This window comes from Cherax quadricarinatus, chromosome 98 (genome assembly GCF_038502225.1).
Source record: "Cherax quadricarinatus isolate ZL_2023a chromosome 98, ASM3850222v1, whole genome shotgun sequence".
NCBI classification, from domain to species: Eukaryota; Metazoa; Arthropoda; class Malacostraca; order Decapoda; family Parastacidae; genus Cherax; species Cherax quadricarinatus.
The window spans coordinates 642,309-660,604 of NC_091389.1; the positions used below are offsets into that span (position 1 = coordinate 642,309).

General features: G+C 39.6%; 1 protein-coding gene across 1 annotated transcript in view; it reads left to right on the plus strand.

Moving 5' to 3' along the window:
* Window positions 1-16,280, plus strand: part of LOC128699030 (zinc finger protein 501-like) — a 53,846-nt gene extending 37,566 nt beyond the window's left edge. Inside the window, exon 3 of the mRNA XM_070105235.1 lies at window positions 11,513-16,280. Within this exon, the coding sequence (XP_069961336.1) occupies window positions 15,152-16,051 (900 nt within the window). The 5' untranslated portion in view covers window positions 11,513-15,151 and the 3' untranslated portion in view covers window positions 16,052-16,280. The remainder of the gene's footprint in view (window positions 1-11,512) is intronic.
* The last annotated feature ends 2,016 nt before the right edge of the window (window positions 16,281-18,296 follow it).

An 18,296-nucleotide genomic window follows, 5' to 3' on the forward strand; every position in this document is an offset into this window, starting at 1 on the left:
TACAATACTGGTTAGTTGCTACTACAACACTGTATTCTGCTAATCACCGGTATCCCTAGATTATATGCAAGTACACTAGCAGGCCAGGAAGATTTAAAACAGCTGACCAGTGTGGTAAGTTTCTGGCGACTTCTGGCACCTGCCTCTATAGGCTTATCACTTCATTTACAAATTCACCTGTTTTCAAATGACACTTTAGCCTTTATTATCTATATACTATTATCTATACTAGGGAGCCACTGTAGTATACACTATACACTATGTATACACAATATTATCAGGGAGACTTTCTTTCCTCTGACAAAGAAAAGTTCTATTAATATTATTTTGCACACGGAACACAGGCCTATGATTCCCCTCTGGCAGTAAACTCTGCTAGGTAGTGCACACTAATTCTCCTTTTTTGACTCGGTATATAATGTCTTCCGCCCAAGATTGGTTCCAGGCGCTAGAGGGATGTATCATGTAAGATTGGTGGCACAAATTAAAGTTCTAGCACGTAAGAGCGACCGTGAAAACACGAGAAAACACGGAGCACAATGGGGCACGCTGGCACGCTGCCTAACCCAACTAAGTGTTAATAATAAAAATAAAAATGCTTCGAGTCACATTTGCAAAAAGTTGCATGTGGAAAGGGGCCCATAAGCTCTCTCATAAAGCTCATCTATATAGTCTGACATTTTTTTACAAGTGACAGTGTCTTTATAGTAAGTGCTACTCAATACTGGATGCAGTAACAGCCTGCTTGATCAGGTTCTGATCCATCACAAGGCCTGGTTATGGACCAGGCCATGTGGGTGTTGATTCTCTGAAACCCCCTCCAGGTATACTCCAGGTATATAAGGAAGTACAACCTCTCCTCACATAGAGACGTGCTCGTTTACTGATGACTCGAACTTATGACGGGCTTTCTGACCAGTATACATTTGAGCTAATTTCCTCTATTCTGTTTATTAAAATACATGTATACAGTACATTGCTGAATAAATAACAAAAAGGCACAGTACCGTGACTGGAACGATACACAAATAACCCGCACATAAAAGAGAGAAGCTTACGACGACGTTTCGGTCCGACTTGGACCATTGACAAAGTCAATGGTCCAAGTTTCTTCACCTTGAGAATAAGATCAACAACCCTGAACAACAGGGGTCAGTGTTGGGCCCCCTGCTGTTCACAATCTACATAAACGACATAGATGAGGGCATAAAGAGCGACATCGGCAAGTTTGCCGATGACACCAAAATAGGCCGTCGAATTCATTCTGACAAGGACATTCGAGCACTCCAGGAAAATTTGAATAGACTGATGCAGTGGTCGGAGAAGTGGCAGATGCAGTTTAATATAGACAAATGCAAAGTTCTAAATGTTGGACAGGACAATAACCATGCCACATATAAACTAAATAATGTAGATCTTAATATTACGGATTGCGAAAAAGATTTAGGAGTTCTGGTTAGCAGTAATCTGAAACCAAGACAACAGTGCATAAGTGTTCGCAATAAAGCTAATAGAATCCTTGGCTTCATAACAAGAAGCATAAATAATAGGAGTCCTCAGGTTGTTCTTCAACTCTATACATCCTTGGTTAGGCCTCATTTAGATTATGCTGCACAGTTTTGGTCACCGTATTACAGAATGGATATAAATTCTCTGGAAAATGTACAAAGGAGGATGACAAAGTTGATCCCATGTATCAGAAACCTTCCCTATGAGGATAGACTAAGGGCCCTGAAACTGCACTCTCTAGAAAGACGTAGAATTAGGGGGGATATGATTGAGGTGTATAAATGGAAGACAGGAATAAATAAAGGGGATGTAAATAGTGTGCTGAAAATATCTAGCCTAGACAGGACTCGCAGCAATGGTTTTAAGTTGGAAAAATTCAGATTCAGGAAGGATATAGGAAAGTACTGGTTTGGTAATAGAGTTGTGGATGAGTGGAACAAACTCCCAAGTACCGTTATAGAGGCCAGAACATTGTGTAGCTTTAAAAATAGGTTGGATAAATACATGAGTAGATGTGGGTGGGTGTGAGTTAGACCTGATAGCTTGTGCTACCAGGTCGGTTGCCGTGTTCCTCCCTTAAGTCAATGTGACCTGACCTGACTAGGTTGGGTGCATTGGCTTAAGCCGGTAGGAGACTTGGACCTGCCTCGCATGGGCCAGTAGGCCTTCTGCAGTGTTCCATCGTTCTTATGTTCTTATGTTCTTAACTGGCATGACTGATTTTGGCAAGACACTTCAATCAGTCATAGCCAGTCTCACAGATCAAATAACTTCCCTAAACCTAAACACGAAGATTGATGATGCCGTCAAGTACTGGAAAATAAACATGGATACCCAATTGAACAATTATTTTGCTAACCAAGATGATAAGGCAGAGCAAGACAAGTTATCTGATGCAGTAGTAATTAACAGTCCACTCCTTCCCAATGAATTAAACCATTCCGACTGCAAAGATACAACTCTAAAAGATCATACGTGACCACCTACATGTTAATGTGCCAGTGTCGGAAATAAAAGAATCGCGGTTACTAGGGAACCAGGGGAGAAAAAGTGTTATGCTCAGATTTCACACACAAGACAGGAAAAAAGATCTGATAAGTTCATCTATTAAAGCAAAAAAAGACATATACATAAATGAGTCTCACAAGAAAACGACAGAACCTCCTGTACAGAGTGAGAAAACTGAAATGTGAGAATAATGATAAAATTCACCAGTGCTTTGTACGTGATGGACAAATTCTAGTAAGAAAAACTAATGTAGGTCGTGTGTACTATATTACAAATGAAAATGAACTAGCAAACTTCCTTCATAATGCAAACATTACAGAATCTAACTGATATTAGTGACCAATTTCTTACTACGTTAGTGTATGTTATTATGTCATTATTGAACTAATCCCTGTACTATCACCTCCTAAATAGTATTTTGCTACCTCACTATCCCAGGTGTCCCACACAGTTCCTTGTGTGACCCATTTTGTGTTATCTTCCCAGATTCCCAATTCACAAATTATTATTTGTTAATAGGATACTTACTCTTTAATATTATCTGTATTGCCTTTTTCTTTCCTACTTAAGCACTGTTAAAATTCTCTAATAATCATACCTAATTTTCCCTTTTCTCCCTAACTACAAATAACAAAGTAGTGTATGTTCCTACTACACTACTGTGCAATACCTTGAACCATCCCTCACTAGCTAGTATCAACTACCTCAAATAATATTCCTATAGTGATATTAACTGCTCAAACTTTATGCTATAAGGCAATTCCTACTCTCAGATTATTTTCGTATCTTAGTGACTACATTGTGTGTGCAATTAGTGTATATTTCAATTACATTATTGTTCAAGGGCCAAAACTATCTTTTGCTGCTACTACCAACTACCTCATATTATTTTTACTTTTTATAGCACAATAAATTGCTCAACTTATTATATATAACAAATCAGATCTTACTCCCAAATCAATATCATATCTTAGTTACTGTCTGCCAATTTACCTTTGTTTACCATTATTTAATTTAGTCCCTTATATATTATATGTTTTGCATGATGGTAGGATTGCTGGTTTCTTTTTCTTTTTCTGTCTCATAAACACGCTAGATAACAGGGATATCTTGCTACTCCTACTTACACTTTGGTCACACTTCACAGACACGCACATGCATATATATATATATATATACATACATCTAGGTTTTTCTCCTTTTTCTAAATAGCTCTTGTTCTTCTTTATTTCTTCTATTGTCCATGGGGAAGTGGAAAAGAATCTTTCCTCCGTAAGCCATGCGTGTCGTATGAGGCGACTAAAATGCCAGGAGCAACGGGCTAGTAACCCCTTCTCCTGTAGATATTTACTAAAAAACAGAAGAAGAAAAACTTTGTAAAACTGGGATGCTTGAATGTGCGTGGATGTAGTGCGGATGACAAAAAACAGATGATTGCTGATGTTATAAATGAAAAGAAGTTGGATGTCCTGGCCCTAAGCGAAACAAAGCTGAAGGGGATAGGGGAGTTTCGGTGGGGGGAAATAAATGGGATTAAATCTGGAGTATCTGAGAGAGTTAGAGCAAAGGAAGGAGTAGCAGTAATGTTGAAGGATCAGTTATGGAAGGAGAAAAGAGAATATGAATGTGTAAATTCAAGAATTATGTGGATTAAAGTAAAGGTTGGATGCGAAAAGTGGGTCATAATAAGTGTGTATGCACCTGGAGAAGAGAGGAATGTAGAGGAGAGAGAGAGAGATTTTGGGAGATGTTAAGTGAATGTATAGGAACTTTTGAACCAAATGAGAGAGTAATTGTGGTAGGGGACCTGAATGCTAAAGTAGGAGAAACTTTTAGAGAGGGTGTGGTAGGTAAGTTTGGGGTGCCAGGTGTAAATGATAATCGGAGCCCTTTGATTGAACTTTGTATAGAAAGGGGTTTAGTTATAGGTAATACATATTTTAAGAAAAAGAGGATAAATATGTATACAAGATATGATGTAGGGCAAAATGACAGTAGTTTGTTGGATTATATATTGGTAGATAAAAGCCTGTTGAGTAGACTTCAGGATGTACATGTTTATAGAGGGGCCACAGATATATCAGATCACTTTCTAGTTGTAGCTACACTGAGAGTAAAAGGTAGATGGGATACAAGGAGAATAGAAGCATCAGGGAAGAGAGAGGTGAAGGTTTATAAACTAAAAGAGGAGGCAGGGTAAGATATAAACAGCTATTGGAGGATAGATGGGCTAATGAGAGCATAGGCAATGGGGTCGAAGAGGTATGGGGTAGGTTTAAAAATGTAGTGTTAGAGTGTTCAGCAGAAGTTTGTGGTTACAGGAAAGTGGGTGCGGGAGGGAAGAGGAGCGATTGGTGGAATGATGATGTAAAGAGAGTAGTAAGGGATAAAAAGTTAGCATATGAGAAGTTTTTACAAAGTAGAAGTGATGCAAGGAGGGAAGAGTATATGGAGAAAAAGAGAGAGGTTAAGAGAGTGGTGAAGCAATGTAAAAAGAGAGCAAATGAGAGAGTGGGTGAGATGTTATCAACAAATTTTGTTGAAAATAAGAAAAAGTTTTGGAGTGAGATTAACAAGTTAAGAAAGCCTAGAGAACAAATGGATTTGTCAGTTAAAAATAGGAGACGAGAGTTATTAAATGGAGAGTTAGAGGTATTGGGAAGATGGAGGGAATATTTTGAGGAATTGTTAAATGTTGATGAAGATGGGGAAGCTGTGATTTCGTGTATAGCACAAGGAGGAATAACATCTTGTAGGAGTGAGGAAGAGCCAGTTGTGAGTGTGGGGGAAGTTCGTGAGGCAGTAGGTAAAATGAAAGGGGGTAAGGCAGCCGGGATTGATGGGATAAAGATAGAAATGTTAAAAGCAGGTGGGGATATAGTTTTGGAGTGGTTGGTGCAATTATTTAATAAATGCATGGAAGAGGGTAAGGTACCTAGGGATTGGCAGAGAGCATGCATAGTTCCTTTGTATAAAGGTAAAGGGGACAAAAGAGAGTGCAAAAATTATAGGGGGATAAGTCTGTTGAGTTTACCTGGTAAAGTGTATGGTAGAGTTATTATTGAAAGAATTAAGAGTAAGACGGAGAATAGGATAGCAGATGAACAAGGAGGCTTTAGGAAAGGTAGGGGGTGTGTGGACCAGGTGTTTACAGTGAAACATATAAGTGAACAGTATTTAGATAAGGCTAAAGAGGTCTTTGTGGCATTTATGGATTTGGAAAAGGCGTATGACAGGGTGGATAGGGGGGCAATGTGGCAGATGTTGCAAGTGTATGGTGTAGAAGGTAGGTTACTGAAAGCAGTGAAGAGTTTTTACGAGGATAGTGAGGCTCAAGTTAGAGTATGTAGGAAAGAGGGAAATTATTTCCCAGTAAAAGTAGGCCTTAGACAAGGATGTGTGATGTCACCGTCGTTGTTTAATATATTTATAGATGGGGTTGTAAGAGAAGTAAATGCGAGGGTCTTGGCAAGAGGCGTGGAGTTAAAAGATAAAGAATCACACACAAAGTGGGAGTTATCACAGTTGCTCTTTGCTGATGACACTGTGCTCTTGGGAGATTCTGAAGAGAAGTTGCAGATTGGTGGATGAATTTGGTAGGGTGTGCAAAAGAAGAAAATTAAAAGTGAATACAGGAAAGAGTAAGGTTATGAGGATAACAAAAAGATTAGGTGATGAAAGATTGGATATCAGATTGGAGGGAGAGAGTATGGAGGAGGTGAACGTATTCAGATATTTGGGAGTGGACGTGTCAGCGGATGGGTCTATAAAAGATGAGGTGAATCATAGAATTGATGAGGGGAAAAGGGTGAGCGGTGCACTTAAGAGTCTGTGGAGACAAAGAACTTTGTCCTTGGAGGCAAAGAGGGGAATGTATGAGAGTATAGTTTTACCAACGCTCTTATATGGGTGTGAAGCATGGGTGATGAATGTTGCAGCGAGGAGAAGGCTGGAGGCAGTGGAGATGTCATGTCTGAGGGCAATGTGTGGTGTGAATATAATGCAGAGAATTCGTAGTTTGGAAGTTAGGAGGAGGTGTTGGATTATCAAAACTGTTGTCCAGAGGGCTGAAGAAGGGTTGTTGAGGTGGTTTGGACATGTAGAGAGAATGGAGCGAAACAGAATGACTTCAAGAGTGTATCAGTCTGTAGTGGAAGGAAGGCGGGGTAGGGGTCGGCCTAGGAAAGGTTGGAAGGAGGGGGTAAAGGAGGTTTTGTGTGCGAGGGGCTTGGACTTCCAGCAGGCATGCGTGAGTGTGTTTGATAGGAGTGAATGGAGACAAATGGTTTTTAATACTTGATGTGCTGTTGGAGTGTGAGCAAAGTAACATTTGTGAAGGGGTTCAGGGAAACCGGCAGGCCGGACTTGAGTCCTGGAGATGGGAAGTACAGTGCCTGCACTCTGAAGGAGGGGTGTTAATGTTGCAGTTTAAAAACTGTAGTGTAAAGCACCCTTCTGGCAAGACAGTGATGGAGTGAATGATGGTGAAAGTTTTTCTTTTTCGGGCCACCCTGCCTTGGTGGGAATCGGCCAGTGTGATAATAAAAAAAAAATTGATTTAATATGATATAAACAATATTAATAACATAGAAACCTGATATTCACTCTAGAATGAAAAAATATGTCGTTATGTATGTGAAGTGGTGGTGATGTTGTTGTTGTTGGGTTTATAAGGGCCACTGAGAGCATAAGTCATATAGTAGTGGTGGTGGTGGCAGTTTTGTCAGTGACTCTGTATACCTCAAACAACAATGGAGGAGTTAAGTTTCGTGTCATCATTTTTCTATTGCTTAAACACTTAACTTACTTGCCACACTGTTAATACTACACTTTATTGCTTGCTGGTGCTATAGCCTTTATTGACTCCCTCTGCTTTAGTGTCTTACACATCATAGAATCACTGAAGAAGGCACATTCTCCCCTCTCTCATGCAATTTTTGGATCAAGGTCCGATATCCGGCAAAATTTTGCACAAAAAGAAGTTCTAAAACTGAATTGTCCGATAACTGGGGCATGCAAAAACCGCGGTTCCACTGTATTATTATTGTAAACTGTCCCACATCCTGCCCTTGTAAGTTTAGTGCTTAGTTTGATTATAATAATTATACCACAAGGAGTAGTGGCTCATAGCTAAAATTAGTGGAGGTGCTGATTCAGAAATTTTTTAGCGATTTTGTTAATACAGTGGACCCCCGGTTAACGATATTTTTTCACTCCAGAAGTATGTTCAGGTGCCAGTACTGACCGAATTTGTTCCCATAAGAAATATTGTGAAGTAGATTAGTCCATTTCAGACCCCCCAAACATACACGTACAAGCGCACTTACATAAATACACTTACATAGTTGGTCGCATTTGGAGGTAATCGTTATGCGGGGGTCCACTGTATTGTGTAAAATGAAACAAGCATATTAAAGAAAATATATACATGAGCTTGATAAAATCATAAACAATAAAAATATTTTTTACTTACCTAAACTGTTAAAGATCAAGTTTGAACCATTCATTTAAGAATGAGGTCCATTCATCTTGTTCTACTTTGAGCGAGAAGATTAGTAATTTTTCTCCTTGATCTCTTGATAACTGTTGAGGAAATTTTTCTCCATCGAAAGCACTGCAAATGATGGAAACATGATAAACAAATAATTCTACACTTTATCACATTCAAGAATATGGTACATAGTTTTTAAGCACAACACACTTCACCGAGTCAAAAAGAAGCATTACCTTACTCTTGCCTAACAGGACTGCCACTGTGTCAGCGACAGTGCTCTCTCTACCTAGTATGCAGCATCTTATCTCAGACATGTGTGCATGCACACAACAGCCAAACACTTTAGTCGCTGGAACTGTGAAGTGCACAGTTCCATACAAGGATTTTTGTAATTTTTTCATGCACAGTGGACCCCCGAATTTCGTGATTAATCTGTTCCAGAGAGTCTGCCAAATGGTGAAATTCTTGAATGGCAAAACCATTTTGCGCATAAGAAATAATGTAAAACCAGTTAATCTGTTTCAGACACTGAAAAGTATTAACAAAACATATTTGTTTTTTTCGAAGTTAAAATACCGGGACCCACGGTTTGCGATATTATTTCATTCCAGAAGTATGTTCAGGTGCCATTACTGAATAAATTTGTTCCCATAAGGAATATTGTGAATTAGATTAGTGCATTTCAGACCCCCAAACATACACGTACAAACGCACTTACATAAATATACTTACATAATTGGTCGCATTGGGAGCTCATTGTAAACCGGGGGTCCACTGTATAACCATACCATGGGTGGGGATAGAACCCGTGGTACGGTTTGTTTGCATCGTGTCATTACGATTTCGTGAGTCGAGTTAAGATTAAATATAGATTTACATTCAGAAAACAATGACAAATAAATATAAAACACTAATAAAATTGATAAATGAATATTTAACATCACACTTACCTTTATTGAAGACTCTTGTTGGTGTATGGAGGACAGGAAGGAGGCGAGTTTATTATACTTCAATATGATACTAATATCTCTATGGCTTATTTATCTATCAAAATTCTTGTAATATGACATAAAAAGCAATATTAATAACATAGAAACATGATATACATTCTAGAATGAATAAAATATGTCGTAATGTATATGAGGAGTAAGTGGTGGTGGTGGTGTTTTTGGGTTATAAAGGCCACTGAGAGAAGCCATACATATTAGTGGTAGGGGAGGTGGCAGCAGAAACCACCACCACTATTCACACTGAAACAATGCACATAATTTATAAATCAGAAATATTTACACTTCATAAATAAGAAATATTTACACTTACCTTGGAGGAGATGTTAGTTTAATTAGTTGGTTTGATGGAGATGCAGGGTGGCATATGTTCAGTGGCCCTATGAACCTCCAACAACATTGGAGAGTTACTTTCGTGTCGTTTTTCTATTGCTTAAATGTTTAACTTACTTGCTACACTGTTAATGCTACACTTCATCGCTGGCTGGCACTATAGCCTTTATCAATACTTGCTGCTTTAGTATCGTACATAACATAGAATCATTGAAGAAGGCATATTCTCCCCTCTCTTCCTCCTCCTCTTTGGTACTTTGCTACGAGTTTTTTCTTGAATTCTCTCGTGTTTCTTTCCTTCTTTACCAAAGGGCTGGCACTATGATTATTATGAAATGAATCGTACGAACCCGTGGGGTGATGGTCACTCACCCACAAATCATGCCACACTGACTCTCTGAATGTTGTGTGGGAGCCTTTGTGTACTCCCAGCAGCACGGACACGTCCCATACAACGGGCAAATTGCGAGGAAAATCACAAACAGTGAGGCTTTATTTTGATAAAAAGAGTTGCCGAAGGTCAAAATTCATGAAGCATGAGGCCAGGAAACTTAGGAATCCACTGTACTAGGGGATAATTACTGACTTTAAGCTTAAGGATTATATAATATACAAATATAAAGAAAGAGACCATTATATTTAATGTTATTGACAATATTGAGTGAAAAAGCCGGGTCCTGCAGCTCTGCATGGCCTATACACGAGCCACCACTGACCACAAGTATACACAAGCCACCACTGACCACAAGTATACACGAGCCACCACTGACCACAAGTATACACGAGCCATCACTGACCACAAGTATACACGAGCCACCACTGACCACAAGTATACACAAGCCACCACTGACCACAAGTATACATGAGCCACCACTGACCACAAGTATACACGAGCCACCACTGACCACAAGTATACACGAGCCACCACTGACCACAAGTATACACAAGCCACCACTGACCACAAGTATACACGAGCCACCACTGACCACAAGTATACACGAGCCACCACTGACCACAAGTATACACAAGCCACCACTGACCACAAGTATACACGAGCCACCACTGACCACAAGTATACATGAGCCACCACTGACCACAAGTATACATGAGCACCACTGACCACAAGTATACACGAGCACCACTGACCACAAGTACATAAGAACATAACACAAGCCACCACTGATCACAAGTATACACGAGCCACCACTGACCACAAGTATACACGAGCCACCACTGACCACAAGTATACACGAGCCACCACTGAACACAAGTATACACTAGCCACCACTGACCACAAGAATACACGAGCCACCACTGACCACAAGTATACACGAGCCACCACTGACCACAAGTATACACGAGCCACCACTGACCACAAGTATACACGAGCCACCACTGACCACAAGTATACACGAGCCACCACTGACCACAAGTATACACGAGCACCACTGACCACAAGTATACACGAGCCACCACTGACCACAAGTATACACGAGCCACCACTGACCACAAGTATACATGAGCACCACTGACCACAAGTATACATGAGCCACCACTGACCACAAGTATACACGAGCCACCACTGACCACAAGTATACACGAGCCACCACTGACCACAAGTATACCCGAGCACCACTGACCACAAGTATACACGAGCCACCACTGACCACAAGTATACATGAGCCACCACTGACCACAAGTATACACGAGCCACCACTGACCACAAGTATACACGAGCCACCACTGACCACAAGTATACACGAGCCACCACTGACCACAAGTATACCCGAGCCACCACTGACCACAAGTATACACGAGCCACCACTGACCACAAGTATACACGAGCCACCACTGACCACAAGTATACACGAGCCACCACTGACCACAAGTATACCCGAGCACCACTGACCACAAGTATACACGAGCCACCACTGACCACAAGTATACACGAGCACCACTGACCACAAGTATACACGAGCACCACTGACCACAAGTATACACGAGCACCACTGACCACAAGTATACACGAGCACCACTGACCACAAGTATACACGAGCACCACTGACCACAAGTATTACATAAGACATTTACACTGATCATAATTTTTTTAATATTCTTGAAATGAAGGTTAAACAAAATAATATAATTTTTTTTTTTGTAGCTCATCCTGATAGCAGAGGTTGGTACTTGTAGTACCAATACTGTTGGTCATCCTGGTAGCAGAGGTTGGTACTTGTAGTACCAATACTGTTGGTCATCCTGGTAGCAGAGGTTGGTACTTGTAGTACCAATACTGTTGGTCATCCTGGTAGCAGAGGTTGGTACTTGTAATACCAATACTGCTGGTCATCCTGGTAACAGAGGTTGGTACTTGTAGTACCAATACTGTTGGTCATCCTGGTAGCAGAGGTTGGTACTTGTAGTACCAATACTGTTGGTCATCCTGGTAGCAGAGGTTGGTACTTGTAGTACCAATACTGCTGGTCATCCTTGTAACAGAGGTTGGTACTTGTAGTACCAGTACTGTTGGTCATCCTGGTAGCAGAGGTTGGTACTTGTAGTACCAATACTGTTGGTCATCCTGGTAGCAGAGGTTGGTACTTGTAGTACCAATACTGCTGGTCATCCTGGTAACAGAGGTTGGTACTTGTAGTACCAGTACTGTTGGTCATCCTGGTAGCAGAGGTTGGTACTTGTAGTACCAATACTGTTGGTCATCCTGGTAGCAGAGGTTGGTACTTGTACCAGTACTGTTGGTCATCCTGGTAGCATAGGTTGGTACTTGTAGTACCAGTACTGTTGGTCATCCTGGTAGCATAGGTTGGAACTTGTAGTACCAGTACTGTTGGTCATCCTGGTAGCAGAGGTTGGTACTTGTAGTACCAATACTGTTGGTCATCCTGGTAGCAGAGGTTGGTACTTGTACCAGTACTGTTGGTCATCCTGGTAGCATAGGTTGGTACTTGTAGTACCAGTACTGTTGGTCATCCTGGTAGCAGAGGAATTACTGTTGCAGTGCTAATTTTCAGTATCATAAGTCTCCTGTTATTGTCAAATACAGAAATATATAGTGACAACACTGTGTTACTACAGTGTTAGACATATATAGTGACAACACTGTGTTTCTACAGTGTTAGACATATATAGTGACAACACTGTGTTACTACAGTGTTAGACATATATAGTGACAACACTGTGTTGCTACAGTGTTTATGATAATGCTATAATAGAGTATTAAAGAAATATTGTTTTTAGTGACAATAAAAATTATATCTGGTTAAGCACTTCGTAATTCATTTATATGATTATTAACCTTTTTACTGTATCTTACATAGATCTACATTATTGACCCCAGTGTCACTCTTGTAGATCTACATTATTGACCCCAGTGTCACTCTTGTAGATCTACATTATTGACCCCAGTGTCACTCTTGTAGATCTACATTATTGACCCCAGTGTCACTCTTGTAGGTCTATGTTATTGACCCCAGTGTCACTCTTGTAGATCTACATTATTGACCCCAGTGTCACTCTTGTAGATCTACATTATTGACCCCAGTGTCACTCTTGTAGATCTACATTATTGACCCCAGTGTCACTCTTGTAGATCTACATTATTGACCCCAGTGTCACTCTTGTAGGTCTATGTTATTGACCCCAGTGTCACTCTTGTAGATCTACATTATTGACCCCAGTGTCACTCTTGTAGGTCTATGTTATTGACCCCAGTGTCACTCTTGTAGATCTGTCTTCAACACACCACCCTCACAAATAGATCTATGTCTTAAGAACACCCTTACTTATAGATCTATGTCTTAAGGACACTATCCTCACATATAGATCTATATCTTAAGAACACCACCCTCATATATAGATCTGTCTTAAGAACACCACCCTCACATATAGATCTGTCTTAAGAACACCCACACATATAGATCTATGTCTTAAGAACACCACCCACTCATATAGATCTATGTCTTAAGAACACCACACTCACTTATAGATCTGTGTCTTAAGAACACCCTTACATATAGATCTATGTCTTAAGAACACTATCCTCACATATAGATCTATATCTTAAGAACACCACCCTCATATATAGATCTATGTCTTAAGAACACCACCCTCACATATAGATCTATGTCTTAAGAACACCACCCTCACATATAGATCTATGTCTTAAGAACACCACCCTCACATATAGATCTATGTCTTAAGAACACCACCCTCACATATAGATCTATATCTTAAGAACACCACCCTCACATATAGATCTATATCTTAAGAACACCACCCTCACATATAGATCTATATCTTAAGAACACCACTCTCACATTTAGATCTATGTCTTAAGAACACGAACTTTACAAATGTTGTCAGTAGTAAATTTTGGTGTAGACTACATAAAACAAATCCTACCCCATGCAGTGCATAATGAGAAAGACAAACCTCTGACCTTGTGTTTGACGTGTTTTCTAGGATGTTTTATATTACTTTTTCTTGGTATCAATTGATTAACTGAATGTCATACTGTTAAAATAAATAATAAACTAGATTTCGGGACCATAAGTGTTTGAAATATTCATATTTGAAAAATTTTCTTGAAAGAGGGAGAGACCTCTTCCTACCTCACCTTTTTTATGGATTTTTTTCTAAGTTTATTTCAATTTTTGTGATGCCCTAAACCATGACAATCATTCCTGGTTATTTTTTATGTGAGAAATAATTGTTTGTCATGATGGATTCAAGATAGAGTGAAGGGGTAATATACTAAAGTCCTGGGAACATGATGACAGATTCAAGATAGAGTGAAGGTGTAATATACTAAAGTCCTGGGAACATGATGACAGATTCAAGATAGAGTGAAGGTGTAATATACTAAAGTCCTGGGAACATGATGACAGATTCAAGATAGAGTGAAGGGGTAATATACTAAAGTCCTGGGAACATGATGACAGATTCAAGATAGAGTGAAGGTGTAATATACTAAAGTCCTGGGAACATGATGACAGATTCAAGATAGAGTGAAGGGGTAATATACTAAAGTCCTGGGAACATGATGACAGATTCAAGATAGAGTGAAGGTGTAATATACTAAAGTCCTGGGAACATGATGACAGATTCAAGATAGAGTGAAGGTGTAATATACTAAAGTCCTGGGAACATGATGACAGATTCAAGATAGAGTGAAGGTGTAATATACTAAAGTCCTGGGAACATGATGACAGATTCAAGATAGAGTGAAGGTGTAACATACTAGGGTCCCAGGAACATGATGAATGAACACATGGTACCTTACTTTAGTTGCTTCAATAAATGCTCTGTTTATTTTTTATTATTTTCAAATTAGAATTTGTTGAATTTTATGTAAAATGATTAAAATTACTAACTTTTGTGGACTTGCACTAAAGCAAGAAAGCTAAAAATATATTCTAAAGAAGGAATACAGTTAGCTTAATATAGGACTCAAAGTGAGTAAAATTGCTAGTACATAAATTGCTAGTACATAAATTGCTAGTACATAAATTGCTAGTACATAAATTGCTAGTACATAAATTGCTAGTACATAAATTGCTAGTACATAAATTGCTAGTACATAAATTGCTAGTACATAAGTTGTGCTCATATTACCAACTTGTGTCTGTGTAATTCCATAACTTAGTGTCATATTTTGTTCTTTTGGTGATTATGTTAAGAAAAAGATTCTCTACCATTTCTGAAGAAAACTTTTTTCATGGAAAAATTCTTACACTGTAAGAACTTTTAATTTTGTGGTCCTGATAGTGAAAGTGTTTAGTTAATGTTCACTATGTCTAAAATACTTGAAAAAGAAAGTGTTCCAGCAACACACATTACAGTTGATGCAGAAGACAAACTACATCAATATTCACATTCCTCACAAAAATCTCAGTGTGATTCATTGATAACAGTTAGTGAAGACAAAAAAACTGTTCAGTGTTTATTGTGTTTGAAAGAGTTTTCTGAAAAACAATATTTAATGAAACACATGAGGATTCATACTGAAGAGAAACCACATCAATGTTCAGAATGTCTGAAAGAGTTTACCAGTAAATCTAATTTAGTACGACACATGAGAATTCATACTGGAAAGAAACCATATCAATGTTCAGAGTGTCTTAAAACATTTTCATATCAATCTATTTTAGTAGAACACATGAAAAGTCATACTGGGGAGAAACCATATCAATGTTCGGAGTGTCAGAAGAAGTTTTCATATAAATCTAATTTAGTACCACACATGAGAATTCATACTGGAGAGAAACCATATCAGTGTTCAGAGTGTTTAAAAGAATTTAAAAATAAAATTGGTTTAGTTCAGCACATGAGAAGTCATACTAGAGAGAAACCACATCAATGTTCAGAGTGTCTAAAAGAATTTTCAGATAAATCCACTTTTGTGAGACACATGAGAATTCATACTGGAAAGAAACCATATCAATGTTCAGAGTGTTTAAAAGTGTTTTCACGCAAACCTCATTTAGTAGAACACACAAGAATTCACACTGGAGAGAAGCCATATCAATGTTCAGAATGTCTAAAAGGGTTTATAGGTAAATGTAGATTAGTGAAACACATGAGAATTCATACTGGAAAGAAACCATATCAATGTTCAGAGTGTTTAAAACAGTTTTCAGAAAAGTCTACTTTAGTGAGACACCTCAGACTTCATACTCTTTAGAAAATATATAAAGTGTTCAATAACTAAAAGTTTTCTCTCGAAAACCAAATTACCTGGAGAGTTTACCTGGAGAGAGTTCCGGGGGTCAACGCCCCCGCGGCTCGGTCTGTGACCAGGCCTCCTGGTGGATCAGAGCCTGATCAACCAGGCTGTTGCTGCTGGCTGCACGCAAACCAACGTACGAGCCACAGCCCGGCTGATCAGGAACTGACTTTAGGTGCTTGTCCAGTGCCAGCTTGAAGACTGCCAGGGGTCTGTTGGTAATCCCCCTTATGTGTGCTGGGAGGCAGTTGAACAGTCTCGGGCCCCTGACACTTATTGTATGGTCTCTTAACGTGCTAGTGACACCCCTGCTTTTCATTGGGGGGATGGTGCATCGTCTGCCAAGTCTTTTGCTTTCGTAGTGAGTGATTTTCGTGTGCAAGTTCGGTACTAGTCCCTCTAGGATTTTCCAGGTGTATATAATCATGTATCTCTCCCTCCTGCGTTCCAGGGAATACAGGTTTAGGAACCTCAAGCGCTCCCAATAATTGAGGTGTTTTATGTCCGTTATGCGCGCCGTGAAAGTTCTCTGTACATTTTCTAGGTCAGCAATTTCACCTGCCTTGAAAGGTGCTGTTAGTGTGCAGCAATATTCCAGCCTAGATAGAACAAGTGACCTGAACAACAAGTTACATCAGAGAGAGAAATATTGGCAATAGGCAGTGTAATCAGAAGACATTATAATATGTGATAGCATCATCATAATAAGTGATAACATCATAATAAGTGATAACATCATAATATGTGATGCAACATCACAATATGTGATGCAACATCATAATATGTGATGCAACATCATAATATGTGATGCAACATCATAATATGTGATGCATCATCATAATATGTGATAGCAACATGTATGATAATTACTTGGAGATAAAACTGACTCTGTCTTTCAAATGTCTAAATATTTATTTACACAAATTTAAATTAGCATTACTTATGACTATTCTTTCAAGAAACTTTCATTTTTATTTTTTCCCTGTTCTTAATTTAGCAATATTCAGTCAAGAAAACTTTTCATGGTGTCATTAGTGTATTCTTAGAAGCTTTTATTATTTGATGTCACTTGACATTAGGTGTTTTGATGCCTGTGACGAGCCTTTGATCCAAGAAACTTGCATTACTTTCCTTTTCTCTGATTGAAAATAGTTATCTGCTCTTTTCCTGGCACTATATGACCCTAGTTAGTTTATTGCTTCCTCATTAATATAAATTAAATATAGGATTAATATTGGTAGAATTACCGACAAAATCCAAGCACTATGAACCAGTTAATGCAGGGGTTTACACTACATCGGCTCTGGTGGCCTGGTGGTTAACGCTCTGGCTTCACACGGTGAGGGCCTGGGTTTGATTCCCAGCCAGAGTAGAAACATTGGACGTGTTTCTTTCCACCTGTTGTCTATGTTCCCCATCAGTAAAATGGGTACCTGGGTGTTAGTTGACTGGTGTGGGTCGCATCCTGGGACACTGACCTAAGGAGGCCTGGTCACAGACCGGGCCGCGGGGGCGTTGACCCCCGGAACTCTCTCCAGATAAACACCTGTATTCCCTGGAACGCAGGAGGGAGAGATACATGATTATATACACCTGGAAAATCCTAGAGGGACTAGTACCGAACTTGCACACGAAAATCACTCACTACGAAAGCAAAAGACTTGGCAGACGATGCACCATCCCCCCAATGAAAAGCAGGGGTGTCACTAGCACGTTAAGAGACAATATAATAAGTGTCAGGGGCCCAAGACTGTTCAACTGCCTCCTAGCATACATAAGGGGGATTACCAACAGACCCCTGGCAGTCTTCAAGCTGGCACTGGACAAGCACCTAAAGTCGGTTCCTGACCAGCCGGGCTGTGGCTCGTACGTTGGTTTGCATGCAGCCAGCAGTAACAGCCTGGTTGATCAGGCTCTGATCCACCAGGAGGCCTGGTCACAGACCGGGCTGCGGGGGCATTGACCCCCGGAACCCTCTCCAGGTAAACTCCAGGTAAACTCCAGGTAAACACCCTATGGAGGCTGTGGCAGGATTTGTCTAGGTGAAACAGCAAGTAACCTCGAAACACAACTCAATGAACACATTAATGCATGTAGGAATGATGACTTGAACAATGTCTCAGTACAACACTGAAATTCCATCAGTCATCTCATGAAATGCAAGGACACTCGATTAGTGATCAAAGAACCTAATTTCCGCAGA